The sequence below is a fragment of the Sciurus carolinensis genome, chromosome 11 (genome assembly GCF_902686445.1).
Source record: "Sciurus carolinensis chromosome 11, mSciCar1.2, whole genome shotgun sequence".
Lineage (NCBI taxonomy): Eukaryota > Metazoa > Chordata > Mammalia > Rodentia > Sciuridae > Sciurus > Sciurus carolinensis.
The window spans coordinates 49,916,123-49,929,573 of NC_062223.1; the positions used below are offsets into that span (position 1 = coordinate 49,916,123).

A 13,451-nucleotide genomic window follows, 5' to 3' on the forward strand; every position below is an offset into this window, starting at 1 on the left:
GAGAAGAAAAGCATCGAGTTTATATTATAAAAACAATTTTTTTTCTTTAGGGCCAGATCATAAATATTTTAGGTTTTCTGCCCATATAGTCTATATGGTAACTATTCATTTCACTATTGTACAAAAGAAACCATATGCAAATATACAAGCAAAATGGGTTGTCCATACTTCTGTAAAATATCATTTACAAATACAGGTGACCTGTGGACTGAATTTAATATTTAGGCCTGTTTGCCAGCCTTTGATCTATATAAAATGCTATAAGTAAAGATTTGCCTGTTTATGTCCTTACATGCACTCTTCAGTAGGCATTATTCATCTGAACTGTGTAACTCACTTTTAGTGAATACTTATCCAAGTATTTGTATTGACAAGTTGTCTGTCCAGGAAATGTGTACATATGTGAGGGTAAACATCAGTTAAAAATACTAGGATTCATCAGTCTAACAAATAGTAATATTTATTCACTAATTTATTTAAAGAATCTTTATTGAGCACCTAGTTTACTCAGCACTATCCTGGTCTCAGGTATCATTGGTGAGCAAGATCTTTGTCAGTGTCCTCATGAAACTTACAGCCCAGCAGTAACTACCTGTTACTGACATTGAACAGGTAATTGCAGAATGTTATATGTTCTCATAAACCACATTGTGCCAACCACTATGATACCACCTATTTTAAGAATAACAAGTTTAGAAAATGATTGCATATAATATTCCTTCCTTACGTGAGGATAATTATAGGTATTTCAATTAAAATTTCTCTTTTTATTTAAGAAAAGGAAAGAAAGAGAACAAAAAATGAATAAAGAAATGGAGGAAAAAGCAGCAAAGGAACTGGAGAAAGAACATTTGCAAGAAAAAGCAAAAGAAAAATATCAAGAATGGTTAAAGAAAAAACTTGCTGAAGAATGTGAGAAGAAGAAGAAAGAAAAGGTATTTTTATTACAGTGGCCAGTTAAAATATATGGTTTTGGCGTTTATGTGTGCCAACTGTATTTTAGAAAAAAGTATATAATTAGAAAATTGACAGTATAGTAGCATACAGTAAATAGATGAAACTATCCTTATCTGTATTATGCTGTTTAATATGAATATGTATCTGTGGTTTCCTTACATTGAGAAATTTTAATAAGCCTATATATTTTTCAGTCATATTCAAAAGGGTTGTTAGTTGTTTTAAATATTCTTCAATATACTTTTATGTAGTTATATTGCTGTATTGTAAATGATTATTTTTTAAAAAAATGGCAAATTGCTTTTTATTCTTGGGTTTGATATCTTATTGTTGTTCAGAGGTGGACACCTTAATATCACATCCCTGATCATGTTCAATTTTACTTTCAAATTATGAAAATGTAATTTAGTATCATGTCCAGTAAGCCATTGGGAGGAGAAGCAACTGGGAGGAAAAAATCAGTAGATTTGAATGGAATGTTTAGTTACAGAATATCCTGGAAATGCTTTGGTCTTGTCATTTTAAGGAAAAAGAAAAACAACGGCAAGCCGAATTACAGGAGAAAAAGGAAATTGCCGAAAAAAAATTTAAGGAATGGTTGGAAAATGCAAAAAGTAAACCTCGTCCATCTGTAAAGAGCTATGGTTATGCCAATGGAAAACTTACAGGTTGGTTTTTATGTTATGTGGCTTACATAAGTATGGTTTGCAGAAGCAAATTTTATACATTTTGTTTCTTTTTCATAGAAATAGAAACTTATAAAAATTTTTCTTTCAAATTACTATTTTTTAGAAAATTATACTATGTTGGTAGGAATTTATTCTCCATAAGTAATATGTATATATCTGATATATGTATCTTAAAGGTAATGGTTACAAAACTGCAAACTTATACTTTAAAACAATGAGTTCAAAAACTAGGAAATAAGTAAAATTCTCAGGGATAGAGTTGTAGTTCAGTCATGGAGCATGTCCTTAGCATGCATAATACCCTGGGTTCAATTGCCACCATACCTGGAAGTGCTCTTATGTTCTTCATAAAGCCTTATTCAGGATGTGTTTAAGGGGTCATCTTCCTACCCTTCTAATTTCTCTAAGGCAGAGCTTCCAACACCTTTGTCACATTCTTTTTGCAGGGTAGAATACTAGATAGCACAGGACCAAACAGAACCAATTGGCCTTTAGGCTTGGTCTGATGATAAATGACATTGCATGTTTTTCTTTGTGCTTTTTGTTGAAAGCTCATACCTTGATGACAGCTGCCTTCACTTGTTTAAATGATTTATTATTAAAAATACTCCCATTCTGTTTTGTTCTCACAATAGAACATAGTCCAGACTTTGTTTTGACCATCGTGGTGAAGTGTGTGTTGACATATCTGTGCAATCAAAGTGGGCTGCCAGGGTCTGAAAGACACATTCCTGATGTCAGGATTAGGCCTCTCTTGTATGTCATAGAGGTCATCCATTATATCCATTAATCCATTTTAGCTACTGAGGATGACTTCCTCCTCCTCCTCCTCCTCCTCCTCCTCCTCCTCCTCCTGCCCCCTTCCCTCCTTCTTCCCTGCCACCTTATTACCCTCCCTCCCTGTCTCTCTTGTTTGAAAAACAAGGCAATAAGCAGTGATTTTTAACTTAATGATTAGTTAGTAAAGCTAAGACTTTAGGTGGGAATATACATATTTACTAGAAATTAATTGCTAAAATAATAGACTGTTTCATTAAATTATTTTGCTTTTCTAATGAGTTTAATTTATTGATTCTTTTTAGTTCTACATGACAGTATAATTCATTTTGATATAATTATTCAAGCATGGAACATATCTTATTCTAATTAGGATCCCATTCTTATGGATGTACATGATGGTGTATTTATATAGGTATATAGGAAAATTGTTTTGAATTCATTCCACTATCTTTCCTTTTCCTATCCCCCTTTCTTTCCCTTCTTTCTAATAAACAACATATTTACAAGTGCTGTACTTCTTTTAAGTCTTTATTCTTTATTGTCATTTTTATAAATTATGAAATAAAGGAATTTGTGTACCTACAGTGACTGAAGGATTTGAAGATGATTTACAGAATATTCTTCCTTCACACAGTTATTGTTGTCAGGCATCACAATTCTTTAAACACCATGTTCATCAGAAGGATGCTTTCTAATTGGTAATAAAAATTACACTGATTCTGTGAAATCTTATTAACTTGAATGAATAAATCAGAATTCAGTGGTTCTAAACAAGAATCTTGATTCACTTTAGCTACATATGCAAAATAAATTTTTCTGTAAACTTTAGTCTCTGACGGGGGAAACTAGTTCACAAATAAGTTATTTCCTAGACAGTGTTAAGAAAATGAAGGTTTCATTTAATTTAATGGTTCTGAAATTAATTCCATAGTGAAACCTTTGTAGGCATTATTATTCATATAGATATTAACAATATTATTTGGGTTTTCAGCATTGTTTTTGTATAGGTTTTAACAATATTGTTTGGCTTCTCAGAATTATCTTTTACTACAACATTTACTATATTTATCTTTTACTACATTTACTAATTTACTATTTTTAAAAGTATTCAGATTAGCTTGGTGTATCAGAGATATCTTGCCTTTTTGACATTTTAACATTTTCTAGGAATTTTAAAATAAGTAATTGTTCTCAAGAAGTTTTTTGTTTTGCTTTGTTCTGATTTTTCAATGATAGGTTTTTACAGTGGAAATTCCTATCCAGAACCAGCATTTTATAATCCAATTCCATGGAAACCAATTCATATACCACCTCCCAAAGAAGCTAAGGATGTATCAGGAAAGAAGAGTAAAAGACCTGTGATAAGTCAGGCACACAGGTCATCATCTCTGGTAATTCATAAAGCCAGAAGCAATCTTTGCCTTGGAACTCTGTGCAAAATGGAAAGATAGTATGTATGGGAAATACTGTGCTTTTACCGAAAGCTATTTAAGTTTGAAATCAAACATTTTTTTACCTCTCAATCAGCAATATAGTATTTGGTGTGAATTATTGACATACTATTTTTTGTATTTTATATGGAGTCTTTAGGGTTAATTGAGAAAGGTATTTTTTACATTTTGGCTTTTCTTTTAAGATTGATCTTGGCATATTGTTTTGCATGATAAGTGAATGAATATCTAACAATTGTGCTTATGTTTAGTTTGTATTAAAACTACACTGTAATACTCATAAAATCAAAGTTTTTTCCTGCATTATTTCATACTCTATATTGTTTGCTGATGTTTGCTGATGTTTAAGAACATAATAACATTAAGATTAATTTGTCCAAACAAGCATTTTTAGACTGCATGCTTTTCTAAATGGGTTAGAAACCAAGAGTAATCAAAAACAGTCTTTTTTGATGGCTTTTGGTGTACTTTTCCTATTTAGATATTTTAAAAACAACTCAGTAAGTTTATTTTGTTACACAGAAATCAAGAGTTGGGATTTTCAACGGAAAACCTAAATACATTGTTTTGTGCTCTGCATCTTAGATTGATGTGTCATAATCTTAATACTTAGTAATATTGTGCTTTATTTTGTAAAAATTCTTATACATTAATTGTAATTCTTTGCTAGCTTTGAAATTAGGATTATCAGTGCATTATTTTTAATTTTGAAATGTTAAATGTTAAGTTGTATGTTACTGAGGTTGAAATCACAGATCTTATTAATAAACACATTTTAAGGATGAAAGTTGAAATGATTACTAAAATAGTACACAATTCTTATTAAATTTTACAAGTCTGTATCCTTTTTAGGAAAAGCCTGTTATCTCTTTTAGCGGTGGAGCAAGAAATGAAAATTTGTTCATTTGAAGGTGATTTCTATTTGGAAAGATATTCCATGTTTTTGCTAGATTAACCAAACCTGCCAAGTTTCTGGTGATAGGGTAGTGTGTTGGACAATGCAAGGACAACAGAATTTTTGAAGGGTGTTTGTGTAATCACAACTTTAGAAAAACACACTTCTAAGCAGAGAAAAAATTGTTAGTAATCACTAGGGTTTGTTTAGTCAAAATGTTGGCAAGATTTAGATTTAGTTGTTTTGTTTGTTTGTTTTTATGCAGTGCTGAGGGTTGAACCCAGGGCCTCACACTCACTAAGTGCTGAGTTATGTTTCTGACCCTTGTGGCCATTGCTCATACTTCTTAGAAATCCTGAGATAGTGAAACTTTCAGATAATCGTTCTTCTTGAGCAAATTTGCTTTTATAGAGAAAATGTAGAATTTTCCAGGGTAGAAATATTCTTCTGTTAAAAAATACACATACAAAATTGCCTTTATATAGTGTGTGTATGTGTGTGTGTGTATGTGTGTGTGTGTGTGTGTGTGTGTTATATGTTATATGTGGATTCCTGGGGGTTTTAGATGTGGTCATTATATCTAATAAACCTTCTGTTTCACAGCTGAGGTTAACTGTTACAACTATTTTAGCAAGACTTTTCATTCAGTCATTAATAATTTTAGTGTATATCCTGAGTTCAATAGATTTCAGTAGTTTGAATTTTATTCTTTTTTTTTTTAAGTACTGGGGATTGAACCCAAAAGTGCTTTACTACTGAGGCACATCCCCAGCCCTTTTAATTTTTTTATTTTGAGACATGGTCTCACTAAGTTGCTCAGGGCCTCTCTAAGTTGCTGAGGCTAGTTTTGAACTTGTGATCTCCTGCCTCAGCCTCCCTAGTTGCTGGAATCAGTGGTGCTCTACGCCACTGCACCTGGATTTTATTGTGATTGTAATTACCTCTGAAGATTTTAAACAGGGAATTGATAAGATCTGGTTTATACTTTGCGATTACTCTGGCTCCTCTGAAGAAAATGACCTAATTAGGGGAAGGGGAGAATGGGAGTAGGGAAACACATTAAGAAGATTTTTTCATTATCTAGCTTCTTAAGAAGTCATAAGCAGATGATGATACATAATGGGGGGTGGGAGGGAGGCAAGAATGGAGGAAGGAGGGACTGTATAGAGGGAATAGAGGAGTTGGAGGGGTGGGGGGGAAAGGGAAAAAAAAAACCAGAATGAATCAAACACCATTACCCTATGTAAATGTATGATTACACAAATGGTATGTCTCTACTTCATATACAGAGAAACAAGATGTACCCCATTTGTTTACAATAAAAAATATATATAACATAAAAAAAGAAGTCATGATAACTTGGATTAAGATGGCAGCAGTGATAAGAAGTAGAGATGGATTTCAGTTATATTTTTGAGGTCTGATAACCAGGTGAATAATGATAACTATAACAGAAATAGGAAGATTTACAGAGCAGATTTATGGACTGAGATGAAGAAGGGAGATCTTTAAGAATCCTGTTCTAGGTTTGTTAGGTTTCCAGAACCAACTTAATATCCTAGTGGAGAGGGTGGTTAAATATATGTGACTGACGCTCAGAAGAGAGCCAGGATTTGATATGAATTTGAGCAACGTTAGCACATAGATGATTATTTAAAAGCATGAAACTTGATCAGAATACCTAGGAAGAGTGTAGATAGTAAAAAGGGAGGACTGAGTATTCCAATTTTTAAAGGTTAAGCAGTCACTAAAGATCCTGAAAGCCAGCAGCCAGTAGAGTAGAAAAAAACCAACAGAGTACGATGTCACAGGAGCCATGAATAAAAGTGTGTTGTGAACTCTATCCACTGCCTCTTGAGAACTAAGACAAAGGAAAAGCCTTCATTATTGGATTAGGTAAGATGAGGGAAAGTTCTTGTTGAGCACAGTAGTGAACATTTATTGAATCATTTCGACATGTCTGGTGTTTTTATGCTTTCATATGTGCTATTTAATCTTCATAACAATCCTATGAGATAGTTACTTTTATTTTTATTTTATAGTTGAGGAAACTGAAGTACAGAGAAGTCATATTGTATTTATATGTAGTAAATTATAGAACATGGATCAGAACCCAAAAGATTAAGGTCCAAGCTTAACAATCAGATTATATTTCCTTTCCTATAGAATAAATATGATAAGAAAAACTGGTATGAAACTATAATGAAGTAGACTACATAGAGAATGGGAGGTGAGAAAACAGAGCCCATAAATTGAGGCCACTTTTTGGAAAACTTATATATAATGAAAGGAGAAGCTAAATGGGATATGAACTGGAAGAGAATGTAATGTCAATGTCATTTTATTTGTTTTGCTTTAGATGGTTGATATTAAATGTGTTTCTGTTGATGGTAATGATATAGTTGAAAGAGGAAACTTGAAGATTTAGGAAAGATTAGGAATGATTTGAGAAATGCAGTTCTTAAATATAAAAAATGGTAGTTTATATAGAAGTAAGGAAATTTCTTCTATTTTAATAGAGAGCACATTGTGCATAGATTCAAATTAGTTGGATTGAGAATGTTGTTGTAGAAAGATAATGTAGGTAATTCCTGCATAATAGCTTCTTGTTTCTCAGTGAGGTATGAAGGAAAGCCAAGATCATCAGCAGAAAGAATCAATTATTGTAAGTTGAAGGAAAAGCTAATAGAGAAATAAGCATTTTGGAGAGGGAAAAACAAAATTTTTAGAGATATCATAAGAACCAATGGGCAATGTTGCTTTCCATTTGATATTTTTGATCATAAAGTAAAACCAATTAGCATTGTTTTATTATGTTCTCTCCATTTCTGTAGAAAAGTTTAACTATGTGGATTTAAGCCTGGAGTAAGGTTTATTCAGGATCGAATAAGTAGACAAGTTGGATGGAGAGAAAAAGGATCAATGCAGTTAGAGAGCTTTCAGGGAGTGATTATAATTCTGGAACATGATGTTTCACAAAGGATAGATAAAGAGGAGTGAAAAAGAGGAGATCTTCAATAGGTAAGTGTTTGCAGTGTGTCACAAAGGTTGATTGGGTTAACTGGAGGGAGACTGGGGACACAGAAGCTTGTGTTAGAGGGTGGCAGTGACTGAATCCAGAGTGTAACCATGACAATGGGTGGCCCAGATATAATATATTGATAGAGTTGTGAAATTAAGAATTTGGGAGCCACAGTCTGAGAAGGATTATTATTATTTTTAAAATTGAATGCTAAAATTGTCAAGAATGTGGCACAAGTAGTGGTAAAGAGGAAGACAATAAGCTAGGTACTAGAATTTCAGTGAAGTAGGGTCATGTCTTAACCAAGTGTCAGTCAAGAGGAACAGTATGGGCTGGTGTATGGTCAGATGAAATCTTCAGAAGAGTTGGCACTTTTGAAGGAGAAAGAAGATGAAGTTGTTTGGAAGTACCTAGAAACAAGGTAGGTGGGAAAGACACCTACCTACCAGTTCCAAGCCTCAAAATTTTAGAGGGAAAACACTATTCTCTGGAGGCCACTGCAGGCATGAAGAGCTTTGAAAAGCATGCCTGTAGCAGATGGTTTGGAGGGGCAGAGACCAATGACAGCCACCAGTAATCAGACTGTGGAATGTTCCAGGGAGAGGTGACTGAGGATCAGACAAGGGCAGTGGGGTTGGAGAGAGATGTGTGAAAGATCCATCAGAAGCAGAACTTGCAGGACTGTTGTAGGACTAATTGGTAAGATAACTGGTAATAATATTGGCAGACAAAGGGAATATGTAAATGAAGACAAAGGGGGTAGGAATCTGGAAGTCATTTTTTTTTTTTAAGTCAAATAGTACTAAAGGTTTTTTGATAGGAATAACATCATTTTGCTTCACTTCTCACTACCTCTTAGTGCTTCTCCCAAGAGGATATTTTATATTATTTTCTCCCTATAATATTTTTTGTTCATTTCTCCCTTAGAATCCTGTTTGGCAGTTGACAGTCTTCCTGATTCAATTCTGGATTTTAAATGTTGCTTTTCTTCTATCTTACTCCCACCACCCTAACTCTCTACCTGATGAGGGGACTATTTTCTGAGAGATTTCTTTAATGTTATTGTCAAATTCTTGGACAACCTTTTATGGTACCTTATTTTAAATTCCAAGCATTCTTCTTTTTATTCCTTTTTCATAGCAATCTATATTTATTTTATGGATATAGTATCTTCTCATTTCTAAGGATATTAATTATAATTTTTCTTTTATTTTAATTGACTCTGGGTATTTTTTCCCCTTCATTTTCTCTTTTTGTGTTCAGAAGTTTCCCTCAAATGTTGATTAATCCCTGTCTGACTTCATATTCACATTATGAATCCCTGTCTGTTGGTATTTAAAAAATAGGGCATTAAAGAACTGAATAGAAGCCATGTGTGCATAGGCAGGGCTTGTCAATGGTGGATACTTTTATTGTTGCATGGTACCTCCAAAGAGCTAGAAGTCTTTCCCCCTGAGTCTGTTTGATTTCTCAGATAAGCAGCTTCTAATTTTCTAGGGGGACATAAGCCTGGTTCCAGGGCATGGGATGGTGGTCTGTGTCTCACAGTTTATTATACCTTATGCACTGTCACTTTATCTGGGTTTCAGTCTTGCTAGTGCATAAGCTGTGCTCTCCTTGGTTCTACAGTCTGAATTATTGTTGTTCTCCTTTCTTCTTTCCTTTAGTAATCAGTACTTAGAAACCTTTAGATTATTAATGAGAAAAGGAAGGAAAAAGGTACCCAGAGGAAACAACTAATTAAAAAGGGAGAAAAAAATTCAACTATTATAATGTCCTTAAAGATGAGAAAAAAATACCACATCCATATTAACTCAGACATTCCACCTCCATCTGCTTTCTGCTTTCAAACATTTGTGGAATCTTTGGTTAACCACTGTATTCTCTTCTGTTCTGTTTGCTCTTGTAAATTTGTATTTGTTTTTCCTTCAGGAAATCCCTTAGCTATCATCCTAGAAGAGAATAGGACAGAAAGGGGATATTTGTGTGTGATTAATCTGCTATGTCTAATTAGACATCTTAAGTTTTGTTGTGAATATATTGATATAGAGATGCTCGTGGAGATACAGGTTTGTTGCCAGAGTTGAGAAATTTCATTTAGTGATAGATATTTAGACCTAATCAGATTACCAAAATTATTGAAGCATTTCCCAAGTTCCCATAATTATTGAAGCGCATGACATTCTTTCATTTATTCACTCAACATGTAACTACCACTGTGTGCTGGCAAGGAGAGGATGGTCTAGGATGGAATGTGGGGAAGGAGCATAGGGGTAAGGTAGAGGGAAAGAAGCCATTTAAGAGCACAAAAATGGTGGGTGGAGGACACGAGGAGCGAGCTCCTGTAGGGAGGGTGGGTGCTTTCAGAAAGGGGGAGCAGAAGGAGTTCTGTAGTATCAAGTGCTGCTAAGGGTTCAGGGGGAGTGAGTGAAGACTTCTACTATTTACTGAATCCCTAGCATTGTGCTAGATTCTGGGTGAAAAGACTGGCCTAATCAGGAACTTATAAGAGTTATTACATACCAGCAGAGATAACAACAGTTAATCCTGTGCTCACCCTAAATAAGGAGGTGGCCCTCAGAGTGATTGAGCAGACTCGGTTGAGCCACCCAAATAAACAGAACTTCGAAGACTGAAGAGTAAGGAATGGACTCAGAACTCAGGTGTGGTTCCATATATAACCTTTTTTCTTTCAAAAAAAGAACAACAAAAGGGACTTTCAGGTGGTTTATACACAGTGACACATTACTACAAAATTACAAAAGGAAAATTCAAAATTCTTAGTCATTTGTAAAGAAAATCTTAAGAATTTCATTGAAAAATTTACTTTGAGGTTTGATGTTGAAAATATACTATGTCCTCAAAGTCTGAGGTAACACGGATGGGTTATTTATTTGAAAATGAATTGCTAGTGAACTAATTGACAATTCAGTGTTTACTCTCTCATAGACTTGCTTTTTATGATACCCCTGGACAAGGTGAATAACAAAAGTATAGAGTAGTTTACTTTTCACCAATAATTTACACTTTATGACTAAAACCTAAATTTTCTTTATTCAAAAGGAAAATAAAATAATATTTGTGTTCTTACTGTGCCCATTAATATCCTAAATTAAATCATATGTTGACTTCAGAAAAACATGCCCCCTCACACACATAGTTACTTTACTTACCTACTGTTGATAACAGCAGTCTGCCTGAGAGAACATTTTTCAGAAAGGACAGTGGTGTCATGGAGTTCCTCTTAAAATTGAGAATATATTCAGTTATCTGTTAACCATGAGAAAGCTGTACCTTACATGCAGAGGCAAAGTTGGCAAGGAACACTACCCTTTTCTTTCCTAGAAACCACGAGCCCTTCCACTATAACCCCTGTCTCCCTTCTTGTTCATGTTCTTGTAGCTCATAGAACTAGCACAGAACTTAGAAAAAGGTAAAGCCTCCCCAGCCTCCCTTTCACAGCCCTGGGAACCTCCTAAGGGCCAGAGGGAGATGGAAGCTCTTGTTGTTCCTTTTTGGTGGCAACACAGGGTGGTGTGGGAGTGGAACTTTACCAAAACAACCACCTAACACCTACCTGTCTACAGCTCCCACTCCCTCAGCCAAAGGCTTTCCTCCCTTGGTATAGGCTGAGATGTAAAGTGCCTATACAGGTAAATCTAAAAGGTGACAGAGAAAGTGTCTCAGTAAAACGCTCATCAGTTTATCTGTTCAATAAAGACCCTATACTGAATGATCTCAAAAGCTTCTTTGTGGGCTAGCACTCTGTTATTCTGAGTGATCAATTTTTGTAATTTTAGGGTGCAGATGTTAGTCACTAATCTCTAGTAGGACAGTAAGGCAGCACCATTTCCCTCGTACAAGGATAGGTGTGAAATAAAAACAGATTCCTTCAGGGAGTCTTCCTATGGGCCGGGCCCAGCTCCTGCTGGGAGGTAGCCTCAGAAGAGCAGTAGAGACTCACCTGAGTTTGAGTACATGTTTTGTGGGGACTCAGACAAGCCTCTTAACCCTCTAAACCTCTGTTCACTCTTGTAAAAAATGGACTTAATAAAGCTTAGTCCATAAGGTAGATGTAAAGATTAACATGTTAAGTACCTAATACAGTGTTGTTTGGCACACAGAAGGCTTATTATGTCATTTGACTATACTTATTAATAATGGAAGTAGCACATGCCTCCTGGCAGACTATATGCGTGTACAAATTTCCCAGTGTTTCGTGCAGTTACAGAGAATTCTCCATTGTTTGACACTGTGACATTTTCTTCACTCAATTCTAGTGCCATTTTTGCAGTTTTTGTAAAATGCAAAAACTTTTGCATTTTATAAAACATTGGGTGTTTGGAAGTTGTATCTTCAGACACCTATCTGAAAATATGTGATGCTTTATGGATTGACCATCTTTTAAAGATGCAGATAGAACATTTAGTATAATCAGTTTCTTTGTTATTATTTTGTAGAAATCTTCCAGATGAATTCCATGAGGGAGCTTCAAGCACATTTTGGTTTTCTCTGGCTAGGTTGTTTTACCTCATTAAATTTGATGCTTTGTTAGTATGTTTCTTGGAAACTCATTTAAGTTGTCTTTGGTGGAAATGATGGAGGGATTATTTCTCACATTTCATAAGAATGAATTAGAAAAATTTTTATAAAGTTATAACTTTGTTATGTCTGATTGGATCCTCTAAGAAACAGACACTAACACAATATTCATCATGCAAGAGGTTATTGGGTCATAGCCTTTCAGGGAGAATAGGAATGGAGCCAGTGAATGCCAAGAGACCATGATGCAGGTCCAGCCCCTGTGGAGGAGAGGAGGGAAGGACGAAAGTTGGGTAGGAAGAGTCTTATTACCATGCAGTTCTAAGAAAAGTTCCACCAATCTGATGAGTTTTCCAACCAAAATTGCCTCTCAGAGGAGTCCACTTGCTGTTATAGGCCTGCTTAAACCCCTGCTGTGCTGAACCACCAGCTGGAAGCAGGCCACTGGCAGGATGGCCTCAGCTAAAACACAGTAGTGAATTCACAGCATGTCATCTGGGACCTGTGGGCAGTTATGCTTGTGACAGTAGATCTGAGACTCCCATTTCCATGACCACCACACTTTTATTGATTCCCATAGCCTATGTTACAGTCTTATATTCTATGTAATTAATATTTTCTCAACTATTAGTTCATAAAATTATTGAAAAAGAACTTGTAATGCTGCATTGAGATACTTGACAGTATTTCAAAAGCACTTTCAATTGCAAACTGAGGCAGGGTCTACTCTGGGATCAGGAAATAAAGGAATAATTTCTGTGTAGAGAATTTAAAAATAGGGCTGGGAAGATAGCTCAGTCAGTAGAGTGCTTGCCTTGCAAGCACAAGGTCCTGGGTTCGATCCCCAGCACCGCAAAAAAAAAAAAAAAAAAAAAAAAGGCTGACTAGCATGTGGTGGTCTTTTTATTATCACTATGTACTGGCAATTCCAAGTCATGACACATAAATACTTCACCCCATCCACAATGCCCCAACCTTTAATGTCACTGCCAGGCTTTCTTTTCCTTTTGTATTTCCAGCCATGAAAGCGGGCCAAAAAAAAAAAAAAAGTCTTTCAATTTTTTTCATCAGATTCCTGAGATGAATGTGCTTAAGAGCATCTTTGAGAATGCTAG

At 35.0% G+C, this 13,451-nt stretch overlaps 1 protein-coding gene across 2 annotated transcripts in view; it reads left to right on the top strand.

Annotated features, from left to right (window-relative positions):
* The window catches only part of Ccdc34 (coiled-coil domain containing 34), a 28,248-nt gene extending 23,589 nt beyond the window's left edge, over positions 1-4,659 (top strand). For both annotated transcript variants that reach the window (XM_047517561.1, XM_047517562.1), the window contains exons 4-6: positions 777-935; positions 1,484-1,625; positions 3,663-4,659. In XM_047517561.1, the coding sequence (XP_047373517.1) occupies positions 777-935; positions 1,484-1,625; positions 3,663-3,877 (516 nt within the window). In that variant the 3' untranslated portion in view covers positions 3,878-4,659. The remainder of the gene's footprint in view (positions 1-776; positions 936-1,483; positions 1,626-3,662) is intronic.
* Positions 4,660-13,451: the final 8,792 nt, after the last annotated feature.